Below are 27,736 nucleotides of genomic sequence, written 5' to 3'. Positions count from 1 at the left end.
ATGATGAACTTGTTGACCGGGCATGCACAGAAGCAAAACTTATAGGTCACCGTGACTGGATCTTGAGAGGTCGTTAACTTTTCCTCTCGGCGCGACCAAATTCAGTGAGTGCAGCCTTGCGTCTCGTATTAGGACCTGAACAAAATCGGCCAATCCTTGAGTCGTGACGACAGTCGATAGTTATAGCGATTAAAACGTCAATTAAAGTTCGGCAAAAGACTGGACCAGTTGACAAAAAAGACAGATCTTATTTTTTGAAATAACTTTGAAATACTTAAATATATTTTTTGGAATAAATAAATATAAAGGATCTCATTAATTATTATTTCATTCTGTTATTTATAGATAAAAGCGGTGTTTTTTTTTGCATAATTCTAGAACCTAAAACCAATGTAAAATTTAGATCGCATTTAAAATTATCGAGTGGTCACTTTTTAATTGTTTTTTTCCACTTTGGACCTGTCACAGAGACAACTCATTTTTGGATTAATACATTTTGTGTCAGTGACGTTTTCATTTCATTAATTAAAATCAATTTTCATTCAGTTTTTTACTAGATGTTTTACCTTTCCCTTCGGCTTTCAAATATCTTCGAGCTTTTTCATTTTGGCTTTTAATCACTAACAACTATAATCTTTTTATAAATAGGTCCTGCAAATTTTCATGACGCTAAGAGAAAATTTATGTAAATTGCAGTTTTTCGGTAAAATGGAATGTAGAATTGTTTTTTTATTTTTTGGAAAAATCCAACCACGAAAAAACCGGTGTGACTAAACTGCAATCCTGAAGATGAAAAGCGCAGAAGTGACGCGTTTTTGCCGCTGTCAAATGATGTGTTCGCCCTTTGGTCAGGCCACTGTTGTTTTTCCACGTGAAAGCAAAAGTAGGGTGTTCAATTAGCCTGAATACACGCGAGATTGTATAAACAAGCAGCGCGGCGAACGTGCAGCGCGGGTTGCGCAAGCCCAGGCACATTTCTTTCTTTCTTGCGCGGCGCGGCGCGGCGCACGCGGTGCATGCATTTGATGCAAGCTGGTGGACGCGGAGAGCGTTCCTTCGTTTCACTTGCACTCTCGACGCCCGTGACATTGAGCTAGAAATCACCCACCAAGAGTAAGACAGAGACCGGCGCGGCACGGCGCGACTCTCGCTCTCGTGTGAAATTCTCCGCCGCGGCGCGCGCTGTGGTTTTGTAATGCGCGGACGCAGATCGCCGCGGTGGTTTACAATTATCGGACACCGCATAGCAGACGCGTTTAAAGGAAAAACTTTATTTTTGAGTTATGCTTCAATGCCAATCGAAGCAGCCGGCACACGAACAAATTTAGGACACGCAGTTGTAAAGATGGAGAGCCAAGATTCTTGTTTTTCTGTTTGTGTTGATTATTTTTTCAACCTTTTATTTATTAATATACAGGGCTCCAATATCACGCAGACGGCATGCTCATCGACGGGTTAATTTTACCTTCAAACTCCTTACATTTTGTGTTTTTTTTTTAATATATAAAAAGAAAATAGAAACAACAATTTTTTAATATTTATTTTTGCTTTTTAAGAAAATGTTTATTCGTGAACAATGCAAGTCCACAAATAAACTGATTTTTACTTTAATTTAACTTGGAGCAAAATCATTACAGGATTAAATTAAGAGAGAATAAATATCTTAAAGGAGGGTGAATAATCAATTAGAAGCTTTTTTAATTTACTACTTTTACTAAAACTTTTCGTATACTCTGTCCGTTAAAAATAATAATAAGTATAAAATAGCTTAGATATAGATACTAGATAGACGTGCTTTTTTGTGAATCAAGGAACTCCGTAAAATGAATCGGAATGCAGAGTGCAGATTGGTAAAGGAATTTCTAGCATTTCAAGGCGAAACCGAAATTGAATATCTCAATTAACAAGGCGTGTTTTCCTCTCCCCAATATGGAATTTTGCGTGTTGCTTTTAATGACATAATATCGAATCATATTTATATGCGTTAATTTTTAATAAAATAAATGCACTCAAGACGCAACAAAAGATCAGATGGAACAAACCGATTGTCTAATTGACGTCTTGGATTGCACCACCCAGCAGAAAACTATACTGTGTGTCACTCAGGAAATGAACAAGCGTGCTTAATGATCTCGAAATTTATAAACGACGGCTTAAAAGATCATTTCGTCTCGGCCACAATGAAGCTTTTATTTACCACCGCGGTCAGACATTTTGTAACGGAAGATTTCAACATTCAAGCAGAGTTACTATGGATTTAAAACAACATATTGAGATATTTCGAATTGAGTGAAAGGAAAGACTTTTATTGTAAAAGTCAGACTATTGTTGTAAAAGTCAGCCTCCTGGTCAAAATCCAATTAATAAAGCTGTGCAAAGTCGTCTAAAATTAATTATTTTATAGCCTTTTTTAAACAAAATTTATAATTCTAATTATTTACTCAATTTTACGTGTTTATTTATTATTTATACCTTCTGTTTGTGCACAGCAACTCAATTTTAAAATTAATTTTGAGCGGATAATTTTATCCTTAACTTAATTATTAGTGAAGCGACGAGAGGCAAGTTTTACCAACGAAATAAATATATTATTTTAGACCTGTAACGTTGATTAGAAATAAATAAAAATAAAGGAGATTTTTGTCCAATGAAATGGAAATTAAAAATGAACAATTTTCATTTCCTAAGAACTTAGGACTTTTGGTGTAATTGACTGAATTTACATTCTTAACTGACACTAAAATGTTAAAATTATAGAATTGTGAAACTGATTGTGAAAGCTTTAAATTTCCTCTGCTAATGAGTTTAAAATATTAAAACCATTTGAAGTTGGCTCAAGTTTGATCAAAATGTTTTTTAGTGTAAAAATTCCGGCCAACAATCATGATCTTTTCACTTCAAAACCAACAATGTCATTCAAATTTATTTTTAAAAATATTAGAAATAAATATATTTACCCTTACAATTTTGAGTTTTATAACAAACCTACACCAATTAATTTAAGAATGTGATGAAAATTTCCACGAGTGAGAAGGAAGCCCAAAAATCTGCCACGCGGTACGTGGTATGGCAGTACAAGCCTTGTACGTGGGCGCACGTCCAAGGAAATGCACGCGCGAGAACACTTTCGCACACAATTGACCGCGAACAATGAGATGCACCTTCGTAGCCTATCTGTCACCCGACGAGAGTTATTAATTTTCGTATTGTTGCCAGCAGACGCGTGATCCAACTCTCAAGTGACATTAATTTCATTTATCGACCTGGCCATCGTCACGGTCGCCTCTATGTCTGGAAGGCCGCCGGAAAGAAAAACAATTATTGTGTTCTGTATACTGATTATTTAACTCTACGAAATTCAATCGTGTGCGAAACCAGCCAGCTTCTGTTATTTGCTTGCGAGAAAACTGACGTACAAGAGTGGAGAAATTCTTTGATCAACACTCTTGAGAAGCGCTAAATTGTGAGCACACTCGCTCGCTCGCACCCACACCCAAGAACGAATTTTTTGTCTATTTTATAAGAAGTGTGTTCAAATAGTGAAAACTCTTACAAGGTGCATATTTTGGTTGAGTGGATCTCATGTAACAGTCAATTGAGCTCAGGCGTATAGGTTTCACTGAAGGATGTCTAAATAGGTACCAAAATTATACGTAGTTTATTTTCTAAAAAAAAAAAAAAAAAAAATCATAATAATAACTATAATTAAATTTGCGACGTTCTGAAAATAATATTTATAATTCAAAATCATGATTTTCTGGATGGTATTGCGTGTTGCGTTGTAATAAACTAGAAATCAAATTATAAGAAAGATTTGCTCAAAATTATAAGATCAATGCTCACAGCACTACAAATTTTGTTGCATTATCCTTATAAAGAAAAAACGATTTTTGCAACATCCAGATGTTGATACTTAAGTTTGAAAATAGATTTATCATATTGAACGCAAAATGAGAGACATTGCCGCATAGGCGTTGCTTATAGGTTTTTATCAGGTCAAACAACTGTCATTGCTAGATTTGCTTGAGCTTGTCCATGTTTGGTTTTCGTCATTGTTTACCGTGCTGAAATCAACTCTCTCTACTTTGACAGTGGCACTCAATTTTTTAAACGGCGAACAGAAATGCAACTGGCCAATGAATATTGAGATTTTGACCAAAATCAGAAGTCATTTAATTAGGAGTGAACTCTCATCACAATCATTTTAATTGATCAAAAAACGAGTCTATAGAGATCCGCGGTAAAAATATTTTATTGTTTAATAAAGCGTGGATTGATGATAGGCGCAACAACTTCAATTAATTAAGTTAAGCAACATGGCATCATATTGTTAATATAAATAACTTGTTTCTACAATGCGAAATATAGCTAAATCAGCAGTTCAATTTCACATTTTGACAAATTTAATGGGTTTTTTGTTTGATTTCATATTCCCTCGTCGCGATCTTTCCACGGGTTGGCGAAATATGAGCTGAAGTTCCCTACTAATAAAATAGAAAAAAGGAAATTTTAATACGGATGAGACAGTGATTAGGATAAAACACGTTGAAGCCGATTTTCTCAGAAATTTAAACGTCAACCCGAGAGAATTTAGTCCTCTCCCAATTTTCAGAAAATATTTAAAAGGCAAAAAATAAAAGTTACTTTTCATAACTTTGCAGAGCATATTTTCCACTTTAATCAGTTCAATAAAATAACTCACCTAAGTAAGCAATCTCAAATTGTTGGTAAGAAATAAAGACACGTTTGAAGGCCATTAGATAGTATGCATATTTAATTTTATGACTGCAAGAACAGAGTTCCTAGTGCATGTGGATTTCTAGTAGAACAAGCTCTGTGCGGTGCGCAATTTCATGTGAGTTGCAGCACGCACGTGCAGAGATCTTTCTTAACGCTCTCAGTTCTCTTTTATTAAATCGAGTCGGAATATCGCGAGCGGGTGAGAAAGGAGGTCCACAAAAAGAATGCTAAGTAAAAGCGTGTTGGCGGTGACCAAAAATTCGCTCTCTCTTTTCTTGACGCCTCACAAAATCTAGTCATACACGAAGGAAAGGCGAAAAGGTAAGAGCCGAAGACATGCTTGGGAGAGTATGCATATAAAAAAGAGCAATATGTGATGATACTTCGCACCTGTCCAACACTGGAAACCAAATGTTTAGCAACAGTAAATCGTTACGAATGAGAGAAAGAGTTTTGTTACCGAGGAAAAATAATTTGAATACTTCTAATTAATCTCAATTAAAGTATTTAAGCAGTAATGCCAGAGCCTATTTGAGGTAACTTACAATTAGAACAAGATCCACTAACACTGTGTGCAGATTTCAGTCCATCTGAGTTTTTTTCCGAGGAAAAAAGTGTAAAAAAAAGGATTTCGGTTTATTTTTAAGACTTATTCAAAGTTTAAACATGATTTTAAACCTTTTCCAGCTTAATCGGTCAAGGCAAAATTCCATATCCCTCGTGCGAACGGGCATAATTGGAATATAACATTAATTATTTCAACATAATTTTAAGCAGTAAAAATAAAAAAGAAAGTGGTGGCGGAAAATTAAAAGAAATTAACAGAAATACTTCAATAAAATTGCTATTTTAATTACGGATTTGATAAGAGATCGTCACTGACGGAACATTGTGCATAGATAAGAAAATTCGTGTCTTTGTGACTGGAAAATAACAACTAACAAAACAGTCACCACACTTGATTCTATAGATTCTAAAAATCGGGGTGATTAAATTTTTAGCGTCATCCATGCAAACTTTAGACTCGGAGTATTAATTTCTGGCGAGACCATTGAGTTTGCCTGATTTCAACACTTTCGCCGAAAGCTGAGAAGTCGAATCCTAAGAGTTTCTTTGTTAGATGCGTTCAAGAAATACAAAATTCATACATTAAATCAAAACAAAAAAATTAAAGATTTTCCAATCGTGTAATATTGTAAGTCTTGTTTTGGATTAATTAAAAATTTGGCCGTTTTATCATAACAAGGATATAAACGGACAGTCTTTTTGTCAATTGTCCTCCCTTTTGCCAAACCCCGCGGCCTCAAATAAATAATTATTTTGTAATTACCATCAATCACCATCATCATCTGACTATAAGGCTGAAATGTCAAATAATTGATCTAACACAAGCAAACAAAAAAATTGTGCGCGTGCTGACACAGATTTTCTGGCTGCAGGAAAGCCATTAAATGAATGCCATTCTTTCGTGGTCTAGGACCGAAATTATAGGTCTTGGCGCAGTTTTTGTTCAATAATTGAATTTTGAGGAGAGAAAACAGGACATATGGTTGAGTAATGTTTGCCGCTCATGACAATTAAATTCAATCTAATTCATTTCTATGTGTAACAATTTCATTAATTCATAATGTGATTCGTTTGAATAAAAAGCCGTGTGTGTTCTTAAACAAATCTCTTGTATTCAGTGATTTATTCAACCATGATTTTAAACAGGAGATGAATTCTTACTCATCGCAGCATTTTAGTAAAATAGAAATCGGGGCCTGTTATTTTCATATTTTATACCGACAATTCAAGACTATCGCTCCGCTATAAACAGAAATTAAAAATCTGCAAATAATGTGTTTGTACTCATGCACTCAAATACAAAACTTAAAGCCAAACATTCATGTAACCTTGGAATGGCATAAGTAGAATCGATACATATCATTTTGTGATCTCTGACAACGAAACACTGCTTCGCCTCATCCAAGTCCAGCAGCCTGACAAATTTTCGAACAATTAGTTTTTCAATTCATAAGCTTCTCTATGAACAAGCCAAATTTGCAACGTTCAGCGAGAAGATTAGACATAATTCATCGCAGTCTCGTCCGGCACTCATGCCAAATGACACAAGCTCTCAGACAAGACTGTCTCTAGTAAAAAAATATTCATCATTTGCATCAAAATCGCTAGGGCTGCGACATTTAGACGGTTAAATTTTTTGCCATCTAAATCGGCTTTCTAAAGTTCTTAAAAGTAGTTTCCAATCCAAGAGATAGGTTTTGGTCTGTTTTTAGTCTGAATTAAAGTCTTCAGCAGTGAAAATTCAATTTTATTACATGTTTTAGAAAATTAATTAATTTAGAAAAGAATCCAGCAATGAAAATTTCACCAAAATTGCATTATTAAAATCAATTTAGAAACTATAACTAGAGTTCCATTAAAGAAACCGGATAAATATATATAATTTAAAAAAAAACCTCAAGCCGCAAAAACTGGCTTGAAACCATATCAAAACAAACAATTTTACAATGACATTAAAAATATTTTACGCTCACAGCCCTAATAATAGCGAATAAGTAAAAAACTCAACAAACTTACCAGATATGTCGTCTACGTGGTGCCTTGGTCTGCAGCTGCATCTTCATCTTCTCTACCCTCGCTCAAGCTGTTCCTACCCTTTTTCAAAGATGGCTGCTCGTCTGGCAAGGACGTGGCGTCCATGCATGCTCTGGATTTCTCTATGTCCGAGTTAGCCGCGTCCGGCGAGGGAACGTCGTTGTCTATTGACGGTGCCGACGCCGCTTTAATACGCTGCGACGTCACCCGCCTCTCCAAGGCAAGGTACAAATTGTCAGCGTCTTTTGGCGCTCCCTGTGCGAGCAAAAAATTTTGGGATAAAAATGGTTAGTTACATCTATATTTAAAAACAAAACATTTAAAGAAAACTCTGTGGATTTAATGATTTTAGCGATTAAAGAAAATGACTAAAAATTTCAAAATCGACTTAAAATTTGATATAGCTTAAATTTGATGAAAGTTGGCTCATAACCATTGTTTGATGAGACAAATTGATCAGTGAGTCATTTTTGACATTCCGAGAAATATTTAAATTTTCCTTTAATTGTTTGTTCAAGACTCTGAAAGTATATATTATAAAAGTTTACGGGATAGGAAAAAATCTGAAAATATTCTGTATAATTATTTCCTAGAGTTTGAAAATATTATCTCAAGGTATTAATGAGCAATTAATTATTAGCGATTTTTTCGGCCAAAAAAGTATATAAATAAAATAGACACTTGGTTAAAATCAAGTTCACACATTTTATAACATCGTAATTGAACAAAAACTGGCTTATGATGCAAGTTTGAATTGTTTCCTGAAATAATTTTTAATCTTCAAAACTCGATAACTCAATCGTAAAATTGAAATTTTCCTCAATTGATGAATCAAAACTTGTTGAATAGAACACAATATCAATGATTCCACCTTAACTTAACTTAAATACGTCAAATGAAAAGAGTTCTCTTGTCAGAATGACACGCAAGTGGACCGACTAACCGTGACGAGGAAGACTTTGATTTGGTCTTCGTCCATGGCTGTGAAACGGACACTTTTGACATTGGCGCGGTCGACCACCATCTCAGGCCAAACCTTCGTGTTGAGTACTACCCTGAGGCTGCCGTGGGTGCGCATGATCACTCTAGACTGCAGCTGTTGCTGCTGCAATTCAAATACACACATTAAAAAATTAATGATAGCATGAAACTTAATTATGAAATAATTGTGACATAATTTATTCAAAATTAAATTGACTGATATATTCTGAGATAAGATTGAGAGTATTATTTTCTTTATTTTGAAAACTCAGCCTTAGATTCACGCATGCTAGAAAACTTAAATTTTTACGAACAATAATCAAAATTTGCACAGAAAATAATTGAACGTGAAGTTGATTAACTTTTGAACTCTCTGAATGACAAAAATGCGGCTACAATTACTTAAAGTATTTTTTGAAGCAATCATCTTAAGCCATGAGCTGTTAGAAAATTAACCGGTCATTTTTATTTTAGATTAAAATGCGCATCCAAATCAGGAATTTTGAATTTTTCTTCATTCGAAACCCTTGTCAGACTCTTTGAGAGTCAACTGCATCAGGTTAAAATTTAAATTTACTTAAAAATAATCTTGTCAAACATTGCTTATAGTGTATTTAGACAATTTTCAGTCTTACAATTGCGTGATTACTTTTGAAGTAAATTAGACGCTTATAAAAACTGTCCAACTATATTCTTCAAAACTTATCCTTCCTAGTTCCAAATTGATAAATAGAAAAAATGATATCAGTAAAAATTATCCTACCTCGACTTTGTCATTAAGACGCAGCTGCCCTCTGCCCCTTTCAGCCCAGCTGCTTTTGACATTGTCAAAAATGTGCAGTTTGCATGAGATCTGCAGGACATTAGTTTCTTCTTCCTCTCCAGTTTTCACCTCAACCTCGTCGAATTTGCGTTTCACCGCTCGGCTCTCTTCATACTCCCGAGCTGCTTCTGACAAGCTTTTGGCTGGTGTGCCTTCGCTCTCCTATTTTGCAATTCAGCTTAGCATCAGGACTTTATTCATTTTAAAAGCGCTTACACTATTCGAGTCGCTTTGAGTATCCTTTTTGATGACAGCAGAAAACAGCATTTCAGATGTTGAGGTTCCGTTGGTTGTTGCTATAGATTCAGTGGCTTCATTGCTACTTGTTCCCTAAAAATATGCTAGGTCAAATGCTATCCCGTGAGGTGGAAATATTATTTAGTACATTTTCATGAGCTGGCGCCTCTTGACTGCACTCTTCTCCAGCCTGTGCACAAGAATTTAATTTATAAAATGGATTAATTAATTTTAAAAAACTAACCACCACTCTGTCGCGAAGGTTTTGACCAAAGACAAAGCTGTTTGGGGTAGAAATCACATTGGCGGATCTAAATTAGAAATTGATTGCGTTACCAAAATGCAATTATAGTATGAGGAGGAATAAGGATTTTACTTACCCTTCACTTGAGTTAGCAGAAGAGCTACTTGGCGTGCCTAGAGGAACAAATTTAACAGATGAAGGAGACTTTGCCTTTTCAGCCTCCTCAATTGGCTCTTCCTTTTTAGGTTCTTCCTGCTCCTCTTTACTTAACTCTTGAGAGGCTAAATTTATGCAAACGAAAATTCATTTTAGTTTAGAAACATTAGAAACATTTTTAATGCAAAAAATGCAATTATGGCTAATTATAGCCATCAGGGCGTTCCCTGAGCGTCCTCAAAGGGTCATATTGCACATATCCTGAAAGCTCTTGACCTGGTTGTTCCAACGGTTTAAAATCTTGCAAATTGGACCAATACAGAGCACACCATATGTTAACAAAATAAAAATAAAGACAATCACTAAAAGGGTACCCTGACGTCAGGGTTCAAATTCTTACCTAATCTCATTGTATTTCCTTAACCTCAGGAGTGTATGTCCCCCCAGCTTTTCCAGAAGACTAAAACCAACCATTTGTTCCATTTCGATTCACTCAAAATTCACCTGTGTTCGTAAATACCCTTTGATCCCTTTTATCAACCTTTGAGACTCTGCATCTTGAAAACTACAGTTTCCCCCAACTCTAAACATTTCTACGCGTGTATCACTACTAGATGCATGTCTGATCACAATTTTAGTGTTTTCCTCTGCATCAAACCTAGCCAGCAAAAACACTAAGGGCGACATTTACACCCGGGAAAATAAATTATTACGATATTGAGAAATTCAGAACTAAAGAACATTTTCTGAAAACTTAATTGTTTTCAAAACTTCTGTGCCACCCAAAACAAGATACTAAAAAACACGTTTATCACATTTTTAAAACTGCAAAAAATGATGTCTAATCTATCATGGAAGCACCCATTGAAATAAAATTTTCACCATTTGTATTTGCATTTAAAAACACAGCATCAATTGTTCCATGCAAGTCTCACCTTTATTGGCAAAAGGATTGCCTAGTCTGGAAGGTATGAGCGGATTGCTACTTTTAGGAGTGACAGCTGCCACGACTGGTGAAGAACTTTCAGCGTTGGACGCCGCAGAGCCAAAGGCAGAAGGCTTTAAAACAAATTTACTGGCGACAGGGGCTGGGATGGCAGAGCCAAAAGAGCCACCCAACTTGCTTGGAGTAAGACCTGGCCAAGAGGAACTTCCCTCCTCCATCGAAGGACGGTTCAGAGAGGGCTTGGCTGCAAAGGGGTTGCCACCGAACGCTTGCGAGCTTCCAAAAACTGCTGTTTGAACGAGAAAGTGTCAAAATTGCTCCACATCCCTGTTAATTTACCTCTTGGCGCTAATCTTGACGGAGGAAATCCTCGTGTTGCAGCAGTATACATCCCCCTACTGTCAGATTCTTCGTCCTTGTGGTCTGGATTTTTAGGTTTGAATATTTTCCGACAAACATTTTACTGTATTTGTATGCTTACCGTCCTCTTTATCACTACTAGATGCATGGCTGATCACAATTTTTGTGCTTTCCTCAGCATCAGAGCTAGCCTGAAAAAATGAATTATGAGCACCACATTTTCCAAAATTAAAATGCTTTACGTTTTCTCCATCAGCGCAGCTCGTACCATCCAGCGAGTTCGATTTATCTGTAAAAAGAGTAAAATTTCTGTATAATTTTGCAATCCATGCTGTGCGAGGTTTACAAAAACTTGAGGTCGTGTTTGGTTGCCATTGAGCATTTAAAGCCATCCCATAGCAAACAAAGTTGTTTACATTTTCAACACATTATCCAATAAATACAAGATCAATTTCAAGCACACACATGCATTACGGAATTTTGCCTTTGATAATTGATGTTCAAAAAGCGATGCCCATCAAACTGACCTTACATTAAACGAAAAATTGTGAATCCCAACGACTTACCACTCTCATGGTCCGCCATCTTTGATTGTTTTTGTTTTTACGGGCTCTGCGCTCTGCTAAAAACGAATCCGATTGAACAGAAAGTGCTTCGGGAATAAACCAAAACGATGTTTTGCAAAATAAATGTATCATATGGAGCTCATTAGATCCGTGGTTGCAAATCAACCGACCTGAATAAAGTTAAGCTTCAGAAAAATCTTGCCGGGAACATAGAAACATTCATTTATATCCGAGAATTGAATTTGGCGCCATCTACAAGGTGATGCTAAGACCTTGAAGTGTGCTCCTATGCTTTCGATTTCGAACGAATGGCCTAAATATTATGGAGGGCACCGCGGGAAATGAAGAGAGGGAGAATGATGTATTATAAAATTGTATGAATACCCGAAATTACGTAAATTCGAACTAATGCGCTAATGCGCGTAAGATAAAGGTGGTAGCAACCTAAAACTCCACAAAAACAAAAATTATAGCGTCTCTTTTCATTTTTCTGATGCGATTTTGTTATTCCAGCCCTTCTCGCAAATAATGAAATAATAATGTAGGAAATCTTATTACACCACAATTTAGTGTTTAGCATCAGCGGTAAGTGAAAATATAAATCGCATTGTGGCATTTCGGCAATTACCCCGAAAATTAACGAAAAGCCATCGCTGGGACTTTTTATGTTTCAGTTTCAAAACAAAATTAAATAACATCAATTATTGGGGCAAAAATATGGAAGAAATTAAAAATGCACTATTTTACTGTATTTTACAGAATATAAATATATAATAATTATGCATTGTGATATCGACACATAGTAAAATACGCAGAATTATACGCAGTCAAAACACTTACAAATTACTTCACAGGCTTGAGGAAGGCATTGATTTTAGTATAAAAATCAACTCAAAACAAATTATATTCTTGTAAAACTTCTGACTAGTCGTACAAAATTTGCTCCACCCTAGGCGTGCGCAGTTTATTAATAAATACATTCATTGTCTCTCCACTCTGTCTTCAAATTCAATGAGTTATTCACTTTGTGCTCTGTTGGTCCCTATGCACTAGACACTGGTGGTACGATACCGCAGATGCGTGGCCTGATCTTCCACACGTTAGTTCAGTTCCCCGTTGCCATTGATCCAATTCAGGGTAGTATACTTCAACTATCGATAAAAATGACTGTCCTTGGCCCCCATAGCCTCCTAGTAGAAAATTAAATGACAATCAGTATCTGGCAGAAAAATTGTTTCATCGAATATTTACCCATTGCATAGAGTTTTCCATCTAGAGTTGTCACACTCAAGGCACTCCTTGGTTCTGACATTGAGGCAACTTGCTCCCATGTGTTGGTTTCCGTGTCATAGCACTCCACAGTTTCCAGTTGATTGTTCCCATCATAACCTCCAACAACGTAAATTTTATTGCCGAGAGCTACGACACCTGAAAATGGAAATAGCTAAAAATCGTACATGAAAAGGTATTATTATTTCGGGGAATAGGCCAAAATAATTACTTCTAATTCATTTCTAGAAAAGTTACTTGGTTTTGAGCTAAACATTTTATTTTGAATTGCAAGACATAATTCCATAATTCATAACATGTACCAGGAAAATATTAAAAAAAAAAACTAAGCGTGATGCCCTAATTTTTGATTTGTGAAATAGGACAAAATAAAAATTTGACACGCACCAGCCCCACTCCTCCTCGTCCTCATAGGGGCGATCATGTGCCATGCATTATTCTCTGGGTGGTAGACTTCAGCCGTGTTGAGGCGGTCCTTGCCATCATATCCACCAATAGCATAGAGCAGTCTGTTGACCACTGCGACGCCGACTCCCAGTCTGGGCTGGTGCATCGGCGCAACCTGGCTCCACTTGTCCTCCTCGGGGTCGTACCGCTCCACTGAATTGTGGTAGTCGCACCCTGCCGAGCCCCCGACCGCGTACACCATGCAGTCCATCACGGCCACACCCACACGATTTCTAGGCACTGACAAAGGCGCGCACTGCTGCCACTGGTTTTGTCCTGGACAGTACTTGTCCACCCTGTCTGAATCTTGATGTGAGCCAGGTGAATTATTGCGTCCACCCACTGCATAGAAGACGCCCTAAGATCATACAATCATCATTATAAATATTTTTTAGAAAAAATTCTGTAAGGATTTTCTAAACCACATTGTTCTCAAAGTCAGAAATAATACTTTCAGCAATAAATATCGAAATAATTAATTCAATTTATTAATCTAATAAAAATATTGCTATTTGTTCTCTGTAAAATTATTTAACATAATCAAAAAACAAAAAAGTGGGTTATTTGACACTTTTTAAAATGCAATAATGTTGTAAATCGTGAAAATGGCACAATAAAAACGATTTTCGCTCTCTTAAAATGTAGACCATTTAAAAAAACACTGATTTCTTTACGATATAAAAGTAAGTTAAAAAACAAAAGAAAAATTGACGTTCCTTTATAGTAAATTTTTTTAGAGTTTATGTAAACCTTGAGAAAAGCTCCACTGAGACCGGATCGAGGGACAGGCAATTTTGCAAGCTCCCTCCACGTTTGGTTGTCGACGTTGTAGGCCTCCATTTTATCCAAGCTATGCCTGAGGTAGCCTCCAGCAATGTAAATCAGCCTTGGGGTATTTGGTTTCCTCTCCCTTTCGCAAGGCGCCTTGTGCAGAGTCAAATCCTGCCACATAAACCAAGAAATTGAGGATCCATCATAATTATACATGTGCGTCAAACCTTAAATATTTTAGCCAGATATTCTCTGCATGCAGGTAACCGCCTCAAAACATCACAATTATTCATTTGTTGCTTGAGGAAGGTTGGCGTGAGGAACTGGCACCGAACTGACGACAAAATGTTCTCCATCTTTGGAGATCTGGTCTCCTCGTCGTAGCGCACCCACTTCATCACCGCCTCGTACACTTGCATCTCCTCTTGCACGTTCAGTCCATCCCGTTTTATTAGGTTCACCAGCTGTGCTGGTGATAATTGAAGGAACTCTTCCTCTTGGCACACCTAAAACCAATATTCATAAAAGAAATATGGTATGGCCTAGTTATGAAATTAGATTCAATATTCTTTTTAATAGTTATTCATTAAACTCCCCAGGTTGTCTGCAATAAAAGACAGCTTGATTGCACTTGAAAGCAGCGAATTCAAAGCCTGGTTATTTTTTGCAACAACCTGACTCAACATAATCAGCAAAACGTATGAAAAACTTATAAGATTTCCTATTTTTGTGTTTTTGGGCACTTCAATGCATCATGATGACGAGTAAAATCATTGTAATTAAAAAAAAATAGATTCTTAGAACCCAAAATTTAGTTGACACTGAAAAACTTATTTGATTATAAAGACCTCTGAGAGAAGAGGTTTTTCACCAAATCTAGGTTTCTAAGCGTCAGAATTGCAAAAACTGAACATCGTTTGACTCCTCATTATCTCCTCTAGATAGCTGTTATCCCTTTCAACCACTTTTCCGCTCCATCATAAATAGGAAAATGCATTATTCGCAGGTTGAGAGCAACCTATGCAACTAATTGATCGTTTAAACAATTCAAAATGGCTGTAATTTTACTGTAATTTATATCCACGAAATTACGCAATCTCACCTGTGTAAAATATCGCTCAATAAAATGTTGCGACTTCCAAAACAAGTCGTCGCAGCTGTGCTGCTGAGCGAAGGACGCGATGCCGATTGCGTTCGACGGATCAAGTTGCCTCTCAAGGAAGGAGCAACACGCGTCAATCACATAATTAATCTGGAAAAATAAACAGAATCTTAGCACAACAACCAGCTCCTATCAAAGCCCTAACCTGGAACATTGTGGCGGCCGGCAACAGCTGGCAGACGGTCAGTTCAGACACGTTGATGGTGCCTGTGTACATGAAGCGGACTAGGGCGGCCATGGCCGTCGGACACACGCCCTGCAACTTGACCCGTTCCATGTCGGCTTCGCGCAGCCCACCCGTGAACATGGCCTTGAAGTAGGGGCTGGCGGCCGCCAGCACCACTTTGTGCGAGTGGATCAACTCTTGCCCGACCTCCAGCACCACGTCTGTCAGCATGCGGTGCGAGCGCATCATTTGCATCATCTGTCAAAAAAATCAGAATCGTTTGAGCAAGGGAGTTTAATAACGCTGCAATTAGTTTATACACAAAAGAGTGTAGACAATTATTTTATTTATCAACTCAAATTAACACATGATTTGATTTCAATTATAAGGGTAGTCAGGAATTTATTAAAGAAAATTTTGATGAAAAATCTAACAATCATGGGCTCTAAAAGTAGTTCTATGACATTGTGCGAACTGATGTGAAAATTGTACTTTGCTATTCGAGAAATTCAACTGAAAATCTAGCAAAAATACAACTTTTTCGTAGCAAACTCCAGATCTCGGGTTCTAAATTAGAAATGCAAAAACTACCCAGTGTTGGATTCATATTGACCTTTCCTGACGAGTTAAAGGGTTTAGGGGGTACTCACCCCTACCTCTTTCAAACTTCCTGCTGAAATTTTAATAGAAAAAATGTACCACTAGGTCCATTAAGCATACTGCATACGTCCTTCCTCAGGGCTAAAAATATTGTCCTCCACCCCCTGAAATTTCGTCATATTTTAAATTTCTGTAGTTTTTTTTATTTCTTTAATTTATTAAATAATCATCAAGTAAAATAAAATATTTAAATTACAACCAATTTTAAAAAAGGAAAAGTTTCGCCGATTTGACAAGTTGTTAATTTTTTTAAGCTAATACTACAAATCGAGTAATATCATAAGGCCTAAAATTGAAATTGACCTCTATGAAATTATCAAGTAGTTTTTGGAAATTAAAAATGATAATATTAATTAATTCGTATGGTCAAGGGGATAAATAATACAAAAAATCAATAAAGGTCAAATTTTGAAATTTCCCTAAACTAATTTGACTAGTCCGAAGCTAGAAAAAATTTGACTGGTGGTTCATACACCTGTAAGGTGTACTCATGTTGCAACAAAAAATTATTTTAATTAAGTACGAAAGATATATCCGTAAAAACTCACTATCTCTTATTCAAATAATTCCTAGTTGCATTCTACGCGATAATAATTACAAACAGATAAATAAATGCTCCTCCTAGCAAACTTTCTGTTTGTAATCAGCGCTCTGATAACAATGGCGATAAAAGTGAAATAGTGTAGCGTTCGCAGCCTGCTCGCAATTACCACACAGCCCACACAGTCACGCGACCGAATTCAACACGCCAGCATGAGTTTTCAACATTTGTAGAGAATGCACTCATCATGACTAGCATAAGATCGGAGCAGAAAAAACGCGCGTCTCGCTCACAGATAAACTATCAGCCGCATCATAATATTGATGTATGTGTACCCAAAATACACGATGGAAAAAATTTTACAGCCTCTCGACGCGCGTTTTATCTTATCAAACCAGCTGAACGAAATGCATTGCAAAAAAAGCACGTAGGCCCCCCATATGTGGTCGTTTGGTGCACGCGAAAAGGATGAGTTGCACTATGAGCACATGACTCAGGATTTTCAGCTGCCCTGCACAGACACCGCGCCAGGCGCTGCAGGCACACTGCTTGTCAATTTCGCAGGAGAGAGATTGCAAATTTTATCTAGTGAAAACTTCTTTCAAGACCCCTTTTTCTGAACAACTCTTCAGTTTGATAATTAAAATTGGTCACTTGGATATTTAAAAAGTGACAAAGGTGCCGATAAGAAATTTCTAAGTATTGTTTTGATTTGTATAAAAGTATAAAGTCCAAAAATTTTAATTTCATTCTCTTTTTTTAACATCTCACTAAGAAAAATTTAGAAGGTCCTTCCATTAATCTGAATTTGCCCAGGAAATAGCTGGAAGTTTTTTAAATGAACACAGTAAATTGCTTGATCCTAATTCTTTTTACATTGTAACTTATTTGATACATGCTAATTAAAATGAAAAAAAGCAATGAAAAATTTTTATTTTCACTCATTTGTGGCTGGCAGTTTTCAGTTTTTTTTATAATTTGCAGGTTATTTGTTAGACGTACAAAACGCCCGTCACTTATTTTTTTCTTTAGTTTCTAGGCAATTAAAAAAACTTTGTAAGTATTTAAGCAGATTGATATTTTTAATCGATTATTTTCGTAACATCTGTAAATTTATAATTTAATGGGGATTTTAGACGAAACCTCACAGTTTTACGATTTTCCCGCGCTTATTATAAGCTACATCTGCCACGCTTTCTTTTTCTTATTTTCCAGAGAAGCACCAAATTCCCGCGGTTTCTCCCGCATTTTGCTACTCGTTGCACGCCTTCTCTTTAATATTAAGAAAGAAAACATCCTTTTTTCAAGATTTTCAATGTTCACTGAAAATCTGGTGGACGTTGTATCACAATAAAATTTGCATATTGAGCAATTTTAGAATCGGTTAACTCATTGGGACAATTAATTATTCTTTTTTTTATTTCCCTAGACTTCGACATAAAATTCTGGTGAAATACAGGTTTTAAATGATAACTCAACAATTAGGCAGTAGATTTTTTCACGTATATACCACAAATTTAAGATTTTTGCTGGGGAAATTAAAAAATAAATCTTGTGTTTCTCGCGCTCAACTCAACCGGCTAAAACCAGATGGGAATGAAAAGCAACTCTGATTAAAACCGTTAAAATTTTTAAATGTCGCAACGTCTTTAATTCAAATTGTTTTTAAAATTCAAAGTCTAAAGGATTAAAATAAGTCAAAAGTAATGTTTTATGCTTTATACACATCACAGATGAGTGGTGTGACGGAGCAAAGATGAAAAGTAAGAGAGCATTCGAACCTGCATGGCCTCTGAGAGGTAGGAGGGGATGCAGTAGTTGGTCTCGATGCAGCTGGAGACCCCTGTGTCCAGCTCTGCGGGCTGCAGCACCGGCAGCGCCTTGGGCACCTTGGGAGGGCGCGCCTCCTCAGACCCTGGAGACTTGGGTCTGCTCTTCTCCATGCTCACGTCACCAGGCCATCCTGCTGAAAACAAACGGACACGCTCAGAGAGTGCGACACTCGCCTTATCTCGCTGTTATGTAACTGGAATACGCAGAGGAGCGGAATTTTCTCTTCAAGGCGCTCGGACACATCTCGCCTCGACTGTTGATCCAACGAGAAATATAAAAGTAATGAATTACGATTGCGTAGATATCACGGACACGCTTCTTCTCAGCAATGTCTGGATGTGAGTGAAGCTCTCCGCGCCTTTTGCTCCTTATTATCTCTTTCATATTTATTTTATGCTAAGTCATGATGCTCCGGAGCTCACGTTAGAGTAAACAGTGAGAGTTCGGCAGTTCGCCAGCATTGTTTATAATTCAGCTGCTATTTTTAACCAATTCACTGTCTAGAAAAACCTGTGATTATAAACCTATTAAAATTGACATATTAATTGATTTATCTGGACAGAAAAAAATAATTTAACTAGCTCAGACCAAATTTAAACCACTTTCATGCTTCTTTATGATTTTTATGTTAACTTAATTTTCACGGATGAAGAAAAACAAAGTTCAATTCATCGCCCAGCAATATAAAATTAAAAATTAATTTATTGCGTATATATTGGTGTAAATAACTTTGACCAAGCAAAAAAAAGGAATAAGGGTTGGGATGATAAGACGTTTTATTTTCGACAGCCGAATTAAAGCTCAATTTAAATAGTCTATCAGGTCGATTTTTGATCAAAGTATTTGGAAGAAATAAGTCATGTTTGGGTAAAATAGTCAAGGTGTTCGTGGAAATGAGCGAAAATTAGCGGAAAAAATAATTATCGGAGATTTTATATTTGCTTGGAAGCTTACTTAGAACGTTGATATTTTGTATATTGCAAAAATATCTTGAATGAACTATGAGTGGTTCAATATTAAGCCGACATTTATTTTCCTACAAGGGCCAAAAGATGTAATATTAAAAAATTATCACAAATCACCTGGAAAATTTGACTTTTGAATGGAAAAAATGTCGCACCAAAAGTAGTGAACGATTTTGAGCGAATTTAAGGTTTTAAATGAGTAAATGGACGATTTATTCGGTTTTAATTGCGGTTCCTATGGGTCTTAAAGATTGCATAAAATCATGCTTAATTTGAGGCATAATATTGTGTATTATACAAATAATGAAAATCAGAAGGACAAAAAAAATAAATAACATCCATCTTACATTCCCAGTTCTCAATTATCTTCAATCACAATTAAATTAGCAATTCAGAATAATGTTATAAAGGGCCCAAAACATAAAATTCGTGTATATTTTAGTCAAAACGACCGTAGAAAAATATGTTTTACCAAAATTGAGAAAACCTCAGTTGAAATTTCCAAGTGGCGAGAGCGGGACAGGGACAGCTACCATGTACGGTTTACTGTTGGAGGCCTCGGCGTCAATTTCCTAGTCGGAAAATGCTGGCTGGTCTTTTCATCCGCAGGTCTCGCTCCATCATAGCAGGGGAAAACGAGAGCAGATCAATTCGCTGTTGACAATGAACTCAACATTTTCCAGGTGACTGCTGAGCCATGCGGACTGAGTTTGCTGCGGAGTTAAGGAGAAAAGTATTTTTATCAGAACTCTAACGTCAAAATGATATTTGAATTTGATGTATAGTAATAACATAATTTTTTTAATATAATTGGTTTTTCGAACATGCACAATTAGATTGTCAGAAATGAATAATTCGTTGTTATTTTTGTGCTCCTCTGTGCACAATCCATATGATTTTTGCCTACTGCGCCATCTGTTGTATGACCTCTAAACGCATTAATCCAAGACTTGTTGGCTACCCGCGAAGCCTAGGAACAGAGATGAAGAATTTTATTAACATTAACACGTGATTCCTTCGACCTAAACGCGACGTTTCTGATACAAAAGAAATTAATTATAGATTAAATGAATAATAATTATTTGTTCCGATATTGATTTTGTTTTCATTTTTTTCCTCAAAAATGTCATTTTTTTTTAATAAAATCATCCATCAATTTAATCGTACTTATATTTTATTAATATTTTCAACATATATCTGGATATATACTTTTAAAATTCGCAAAATAGTTCATTGCCGTTTTGCAAACAGAGCCGCATAACCAGGCCACATAACACGAGAACAATCTTTGCAATAAAATTGATATCATCAAAGAGCGAGATTTAAAAAGGTACATTTTGTTTCTTTTTGTTTTTGTTGTTGCTGTTGTTGTTGTTGTTGCTGTTTTTGCTGTAACTTACAATATAGGCAATACTCATCTTTCACTATAAGAAAATGTATCACAAAATTTATGCAATCGCCATAAAACACATTCAAAAAAATTCAGCAAAAGCCATGAATTTTGATTCGTCGCACGGAAGTACATATATAGGCGCAATATAACATGAATAAAAAATAAAAAAAGAAACTACGCTGCCTATCATTTTTGCAACCATCAGCAAATAACAATAATAAATCAATTATTTTAGTTGATAAAAATTTAAAAAAAGCACAGTTTCCTTATTATAAGCATCAAAGCGAAAAAATGCCTGGCCACTCTTGGTTTAGAAGCTGAATTTTCCTCTGACTTTGAAGAAACCAAGAGCATTTCTGTTGTGAATCATAGAACCAATTCCAACATAGTTTTGCAGTACAATAGGCTGGTAATCAATCTGTTGGAAGAGTAACAAGTTAGAAAGAAAAGAGCTTTCTTGATCTTTTTATTTTAAAAGATACCTTGCAAGGCGGGTTGCCGTTACTGGCGGAGGCATGATCGAGTGCGAAGGTCAGTCGCTCCGCGAAGCTCTCCACGTCAAATCTGGTGTTTCCATCGTCCCTTCCTAAAATTACATATTTTACGGTCATTTACTGTAATAAATTAAAATTTAAATGAGTCTGTAACCTCGAATTTTATAGTTTATGAGTTAAAAAACCTTTCATTGTTTTTACGGAAAAGAGTTGTGCCGATTTTTATAAAAAGAAATTTATTTAATCTTTTTGAGACACTCTGCCATTGAAAGCTTTCTGATGTACATTACTCTGGATATTTTGATGTTAAAAATACATGACAATTATTCTTTAATGTTTTTTTAATCATTTGATGAATGAAAATAAATATTTCCTTTATTTACCTTTGTGCCAAAGAAGAGGGTGTGAGGTGTAGGTACAGAGTGGCACCTCGTTTGTGAATGGGTTCCAACGCTTGGAGAATGGCACAGGTTCGCCCTTGTTCCACATAGCGCGCACCCCTCTAACGTTTCGCGGTCTGATAAATCAACACGCATGCTGAAGTTAATAATGAGACTAAGAGCAAACATTTATACATTTGCGCACACACGGAAACACTGCATAAACACACTATTATGGTTAAAGGACGTTGGAATTGGAGAGGAAATAATTGTATATTTGTGAAATTCACCACAACTTCAAATGTTCCAAGCCATTTTGAGCCATATTACAAAAATGCCGAGGCAGCAATTTTTTAGTTGAAAATTACACACATTGTCAGGGTTATCGACGACCCACCAAATGTGGGGGAACCGCTACACTATTCTCTTGGAAAAATCCTAAAGGACAAACTTTTTTAAGGAAATTTAAAAGTTCTGAAAGTCAAAGTGCGCGCCGTTGGAACTTTTGGAATCAGTCTTCGCGTTAGAGCTAAAACAAAAAGTGTTTGGCAAAAAGACGTCACTCTGATTTCCATAATTTTTTGCAACATTTTTCGAGATAATCAATTGTTCTTTAATTTAAGTTGAAAGATTTTAGCAAAAATAGTTTCAAATTACATATTACCGACTTTAATTTTGTTGGGACGCCAGACTGGAATCAATTACCTAGGCTCAAAATTGACGTGATCGAACGGCGAGGTGTGTTGTTGGTTGAGATTGTCTTGCGGCATATGTGAAGCTGAAGTTGTCCACCGCTCTTGCAGCGGTTTCAAAAGACAGCCTTTGACCACGCTCATGACGCCATTGGCCAAGCCGTTCAACCGCCTTTGTCGTGAACAAAACAAGAACCGCACTAAAGCTAAAGGACAACCAAAGGCAGAAAGAATAACACGCGTGTGTGTACTCACGGCACCATTGAGCCCGGTGGGTAGATGAGTTCGCCGACCACCACCGTGTCCACGGCGGGCAGCGGCACCTTCTGGTGCTCCAGCGCCTTGGTCGCGATGAAGTCGTATTTGATGGTCACCATTGAATTTGTCGTCAGCAACACGATCCGCTCCTTTTCCGTGTCCCACAGACTGATCCTGACAATGAAATTTTATGCGTAACATCACTGGTAAATCTAGGGCTGAGAATTTAATATTAGAAGGGTGCTTTTATTTTTTTACAAATAATATTTACTTTAATTTTTACAAATAAAAAGACTTATATTATTAGACAGTTTCGGACGAGTGGAAGGAAAACATGATTCGCAATTGACCAAATTTTCTGCATTTTTAAGTTCCAAGCAATAAACAGGGGAGCAAACCTTTTAATCCGAAAATTATTGTTTTAAAGTGGCAACCATTCAATAGTATTTATGTTGAAAAGTGGTCCCATTTTCAGCCACATTAAAATTTTTGGAATCTGAAATGATGTGATTTTCACACATGTGTAGAAAATCATTTTTCCAAAATTTCCAACAGAAAAGTGCTCTAGAAAAATCGCGTGGAGAAAATTAACGGCTTAATTCCAGAGAAAGCTATAATTTTTTGTAAGATACTGTAAGTTTTGATAAAACGAAACTTTATTTTTACCATGCATTTTTTGTGACTAATATAAACAAGCTAAATAATTTTGAAAATGGATTTATCGGAATATTTGGTAGATTAAAAAAATATTTTACGAATACAATTTGAAAATTTCCAATTTCATCTTGGCAATATTTTTGCCTCAGTAAAATCAAATCAGAAACGCAGAGAAAAAACCGTTGATCGTCTTGAATACCCAGACCCTACTGTTATTATGATTTCGAGAGTATCCGCGTTTCACACGCGTCATGAAACCGAATACACTCCTTGAATTGTCTGATTATTTACTCCGTGAGCAGCCAAGCGCCAAGCAGTTCGCCATCCGTGTTGGTGTTGATGAACAGTCTGACGCACTCGTCGATTGCGCTGTGGACGAGGCTGTCCCTCGACGAAAAATACTCCCTGGCCTCCAAATCGCTTACTGATACTGGACACAATGCTCCTAACTTTGACGGCTTGTTGTCAGGAGTGAAACCACCTGCAAGGTTAAAATTCACTGTATATTAGAAACATGTTTTCCCTCCTACGAAGGAACTATTAAAAAGCTTAGAGATGAAAAGCTATATGCATTAAAAAGAATTCCTCAACTTATTATTTTTTTAATGAAATAATTTGATGTGAATTTTAAATCTATTTCAATCATAACATTTATTTTGAAAGATATGATATTTTTATAGCTCTACAAGAAATGCAATGCTAAGCCATAATTTTCAAAATATAAAGGCAACTGATTTGACATATATCTGAGCATAATTTAGAGAAACCTTTTAAAAATCATTTGCGATGGAAGTAAATTTTTACCATCAGTTCAATTGATATTCCTTCATCTTTATAGTTTTTAATTTAACAATTTTGACTGTTTATTAATGATTATATAAGAATTAAAACAGTTTTTCAAAATAATTGTGACAATCTGAGAATAGCAAAAATCATGATGTTTCATTCTTTGGGAAACCCCTCTCGTTCTAATTAAAATACCATTTTAATTTTGAACTTGACAGGCCAAAAATACGGGAAATTGGCAGTTTGAAAAATTTTGCAACGACCCACAAAAATTTAGTGAAGCCGAAAGATGGCTGCACACATTCCCTACCGCAAGCACTGGGACTCCTGGAGGTGAGGTCAGGTTGTATCTGCAAGGTGGCTCCCTTGAAACGCTCGAGGGGCCCTTCTTCTAGCAGGTGGTGCTCGTCGCGATCCATCGCTCGATCGGCGGCCGGACACTTTTCTATTAGCTAAACGCCCGCACCAGCTGGCTCCGTGTGTTGTGTGTACACTTTATGTCAGCCTAAAAACTGGAGGAAAAACGGTGCCTGCGCTCTAGGGCCGATTGACTAGGGCCGGAGTGCAGCGCCGCGAGCGTTGTGCTGATAAAACTGCACTCGCAGGGTGTCTTATCAAGCAGCGGTTTCGTCCTTATCACAAAGGAAGCCTTCGTGGAATCATGTAATTGAGATTGCGGTGTTTAATTGTTGAAATGGAAATCTTAAACGTTAAACGTGTGAAGAGAATTGATAGAAATAAATCGTTTCTTCGGTTTTTTCATTTTTGCTCTGGATTACAAAGTGGTGCTTGTGCAGAGAGAATCAAAGGTGGTTATGCAACGCTCAGCACATGACTGCCAAGCGGACTGCATACACTGACGAATTTGCAGGCGCTTCCTAAATTTTTACTTGCATTAAAGTGCTTGTACTAATAATTAGCAAATTGTATGAATTTCATTAAATCGGGTCATTGAACCTCATTGCACTTACGAGCCCTGATTTTCAAGCGGATTCTTATATTGTGAAATTAATGTCAATCCAGCATCTAATTTTGCCGATTTTACCTAACCAAGATGGAAACAGCAGTTCGAAAGGAAACAATGAACTCTAAAGCAATCGAAGAGAAGAGCTTTTCTTCATTTTAAATCATTCTAAAAAATTAGTTGTAATTTTTCATTTATGAATTAATTACTTTAAACGTTTTTCTAATACTTTTTCTGGTGCGTGTTTCAAAGCAAAGAATCATGGAATTTCAGGCAATGTTAGATTTAGTCAAAATGAGAGAATTTTAACTTCTTCACCGAGTTATTATTTTTTAGACCGAATTTTCGTTTTGTACCTTTTAATTCTCGACACATAACACAAAACTTAAAAATTAATTTTGATTGGGATAAAATCATGCCCCAGACGAAACGGCTTACGTTCAATATTTCAACGGAAATCCCTTTTTGAGATCTCTGGTGAACAACAAATATTGTGTCACTTTCGAACATGAGTGGGTTTTTCAATACAAATAAAATTTATAGAATAGTTATTTTTTGTATCCTCGGGACATGTCCTAAACAATGTCAACCACCTCTTGGCGTTACTCTTCTGATTTAGGTGAAATTTGGTCTTGTCTTGAACCCTGAAACAATAAGGTAAAGTCCTAACTATAGCCTGTTTCACAGGAACTAAAAATTTGCACATGATTTTTAAATTCAGCGTGATTTTTAACAAAGTCAACATATTTAATGGGCTGCATATAACTTCTGTTATGAGTAAGAAAAATTGAAATTATGGTGATCAAAATTCTTTATTTTAGACGCTCAATAACTTGGTCAGGGCTAGGTCAAGGTTAATGAAATGAGGTCAAAAGTATCAAAAGAACTCTAGATACTTATTTACACAAATTTTTTAAATCCAAAATGCTAAAATGCGTCTTTCATATAAATAATGGCCTTACTTTTCTCGTTTTTAGATAAATTTGAAATTAAATAATTTTTGGAGTTCTTTGGGATTTAAATCCCAGGCTTTGGAGGTGGCTTTTTAGATTTTTTTGCTCTTTTTATGCCTGTCCGAGGACCGGGAAGGGCGCGCACTGCACTAGCACGAATGCTGAAACCCGGGTCTCAATAACACCGCGAACGGATAACATGTAACAATTTGATCGCTACGAAAACAACGTTTTTGTTCCCTTTAAACGTTGTTTTTTGCCATAAAAATTTAGAATCTGGACTCATTTTTTCATATATCTTGCACCGATTGTTTGTTATTTTCGCACATTTTACTTTTTTATGTAAGTTCGGATAGCGCTGAAAATATCTGATGATGATGAAAATAGGTATTATATATTACTTGGGTTAATTTTCTTTGCCTTAAAAATCGTGAATGAGAGAAAATTCTTGGAAACTTTTATACCCCAAAGTTATTTCCAGAAGGAAAGATTCAGAATTATTATAAAAATGTCTATACTGAATCTAAAGACGGGACAAATTCAAAATTAATGAAATGAACAGAACAGAATGACTATGGAAAACCAATTTAAAACTCTCTTTTTCAAAATTTTGTGTGCGAAACTCTTGCTGCCACACCTTTTTCCTTTTTTGTGACTGCTTTTGACTTTTGCCTTTGTCTCGCGGCGGTGGCAACGACGGCGTCCGCTGACTGATATATATCTAATAGGTGTCGCCGGCAGCATTCCGCCGCCGCCAGCCCCCTATGGAATGATATTACACTGGCACATACACACTCTCTAGGGGGGTGGGTGCCCTAACTTGCAACCCCTAATCAATAATGGAACAGTGCGAGAGCGAGAGGGTTGCAAAGACACACGCTGCTCGCCACGCACGCTGCCGCCGCTGCAAAAGATATGCCACTTTTGGAGAAAGGGGATTTTCATTGTGGCATCCTCCTCATTTTGAAAAATTTAAAATCTTTGAACATTTAGACCATGTCAGAGGCTTTTTGGATTTTGTGTACATTCTATTTATTTTAAAAGGTATGGATTTGTATTCCTAAAAAGAAATTAAAAGAAAGAACTATTAATATTCGAATAAAGCAAAATGTTCAAAAAGTTTCACTAAATTCAAATGTGTATCGCTGCAAATATTATTTTTGCCCAAACATTTTTCTGGGCTGGTAAACTTCAACTAGGATGCTAATCAATATAGATATGAATATACTTGATTTTTGCCTTACTGTTATTATTTTTTTAAATTAAAATCCGGCATTTTTGGATATTTGCTATCAAAATATAATTTTGAAACATACATTTAAAAAAATCAAATACAATTAATTGATCGTTTATTTTGGCTTGCGTCAGAGAGAAAGAGAGAAAGAGAGAGAGAGAGAGAGAGAGAGAGAGAGAGAGAGAGAGAGAGAGAGAAGTAATAATGAAAACACTATATGGGTCCGCGGCGCATTTCCGCGAATGGAGAGCACTTTTGAGGCGTCCGTCTCTCTTCAACAGAGGATGGATAATTAATTTTCCTCCTCCACGTTCTCCTTCCGTTCTTTATTTCTTTCTTTACTCTACCTCGTTTTCAACCCGGCCAGAGAGAGCGAGGATGATTGTTTTCCTGCTTGGCTTCTTTTTTCCTCTTTTCTTTTGCCATGCCCTGCATT

General features: G+C 36.4%; 3 protein-coding genes across 10 annotated transcripts; all 3 read right to left on the bottom strand.

Annotated features, from left to right (window-relative positions):
• Nucleotides 1-6,397: 6,397 nt before the first annotated feature.
• On the bottom strand, nt 6,398-11,903 carry RanBP3 (ran-binding protein 3). 3 transcript variants are annotated; one of them, XM_065496768.1, is made up of 13 exons: nt 11,655-11,903; nt 11,331-11,377; nt 11,210-11,279; nt 11,068-11,151; nt 10,718-11,014; nt 9,763-9,907; nt 9,627-9,693; nt 9,531-9,572; nt 9,362-9,475; nt 9,086-9,307; nt 8,285-8,446; nt 7,324-7,596; nt 6,398-6,722 (listed from the first exon to the last, which is right to left on the bottom strand). In XM_065496768.1, the coding sequence occupies exons 1-12, from the start codon at nt 11,671-11,673 to the stop codon at nt 7,336-7,338; spliced, it is 1,530 nt and encodes a 509-aa protein (XP_065352840.1). In that variant the 5' UTR covers nt 11,674-11,903; the 3' UTR covers nt 6,398-6,722; nt 7,324-7,335. The 3 variants fall into 3 exon arrangements, with proteins under 3 accessions (XP_065352840.1, XP_065352839.1, XP_065352838.1); XM_065496767.1 differs by having other exon boundaries at nt 10,718-11,017; nt 11,655-11,902; XM_065496766.1 differs by having other exon boundaries at nt 9,531-9,693; nt 10,718-11,017.
• Nucleotides 11,904-12,401: 498 nt separating this feature from the next.
• Keap1 lies at nt 12,402-20,206 on the bottom strand. Of its 5 annotated transcripts, none has more exons than XM_065491889.1 (9): nt 19,962-20,206; nt 18,473-18,657; nt 15,470-15,748; nt 15,265-15,414; nt 14,390-14,668; nt 14,142-14,333; nt 13,332-13,749; nt 12,906-13,082; nt 12,402-12,844 (listed from the first exon to the last, which is right to left on the bottom strand). In XM_065491889.1, the coding sequence occupies exons 2-9, from the start codon at nt 18,632-18,634 to the stop codon at nt 12,675-12,677; spliced, it is 1,827 nt and encodes a 608-aa protein (XP_065347961.1). In that variant the 5' UTR covers nt 18,635-18,657; nt 19,962-20,206; the 3' UTR covers nt 12,402-12,674. The 5 variants fall into 5 exon arrangements, with proteins under 5 accessions (XP_065347961.1, XP_065347968.1, XP_065347977.1 ...); XM_065491896.1 differs by having other exon boundaries at nt 18,473-18,654; XM_065491905.1 differs by having other exon boundaries at nt 19,977-20,206.
• Nucleotides 20,207-20,854: 648 nt separating this feature from the next.
• LOC135944753 (tumor protein p63-regulated gene 1-like protein) lies at nt 20,855-24,728 on the bottom strand. Of its 2 annotated transcripts, XM_065491927.1 has the most exons (7): nt 24,460-24,728; nt 23,655-23,844; nt 22,704-22,880; nt 22,462-22,620; nt 21,760-21,893; nt 21,365-21,468; nt 20,855-21,300 (listed from the first exon to the last, which is right to left on the bottom strand). In XM_065491927.1, the coding sequence occupies exons 1-7, from the start codon at nt 24,566-24,568 to the stop codon at nt 21,193-21,195; spliced, it is 981 nt and encodes a 326-aa protein (XP_065347999.1). In that variant the 5' UTR covers nt 24,569-24,728; the 3' UTR covers nt 20,855-21,192. The 2 variants fall into 2 exon arrangements, with proteins under 2 accessions (XP_065347999.1, XP_065348007.1); XM_065491935.1 differs by lacking the exon at nt 22,462-22,620 and having other exon boundaries at nt 24,460-24,727.
• Between the last annotated feature and the right edge of the window lie 3,008 nt (nt 24,729-27,736).

This window comes from Cloeon dipterum, chromosome 1 (genome assembly GCF_949628265.1).
Source record: "Cloeon dipterum chromosome 1, ieCloDipt1.1, whole genome shotgun sequence".
NCBI classification, from domain to species: Eukaryota; Metazoa; Arthropoda; class Insecta; order Ephemeroptera; family Baetidae; genus Cloeon; species Cloeon dipterum.
Note: the sequence above shows the minus strand (reverse complement) of the source record. Positions and strands in the feature narration are given on the sequence as shown.

Coding starts and splice junctions, on each gene's coding strand:
- RanBP3 (XM_065496766.1), bottom strand. Junction 9,308..9,361: donor CTCAAAGCGACTCGAATAGT/GTAAGCGCTTTT, acceptor ATTGCAAAATAG/GAGAGCGAAGGCACACCAGC. Junction 8,447..9,085: donor GTCTTAATGACAAAGTCGAG/GTAGGATAATTT, acceptor TTTGAATTGCAG/CAGCAACAGCTGCAGTCTAG.
- Keap1 (XM_065491880.1), bottom strand. CDS start 18,767: ATGTGTCCGAGCGCCTTGAAGAGAAAATTCCGCTCCTCTGCGTATTCC. Junction 15,749..18,472: donor ACCTCTCAGAGGCCATGCAG/GTTCGAATGCTC, acceptor TTTTTTTGACAG/ATGATGCAAATGATGCGCTC. Junction 15,415..15,469: donor CGGCCGCCACAATGTTCCAG/GTTAGGGCTTTG, acceptor TTATTTTTCCAG/ATTAATTATGTGATTGACGC.
- LOC135944753 (XM_065491927.1), bottom strand. CDS start 24,568: ATGGATCGCGACGAGCACCACCTGCTAGAAGAAGGGCCCCTCGAGCGT. Junction 22,881..23,654: donor GGCGCTTGGCTGCTCACGGA/GTAAATAATCAG, acceptor TTTCATTGTCAG/GATCAGTCTGTGGGACACGG. Junction 21,469..21,759: donor CCCTCTTCTTTGGCACAAAG/GTAAATAAAGGA, acceptor ATGTAATTTTAG/GAAGGGACGATGGAAACACC.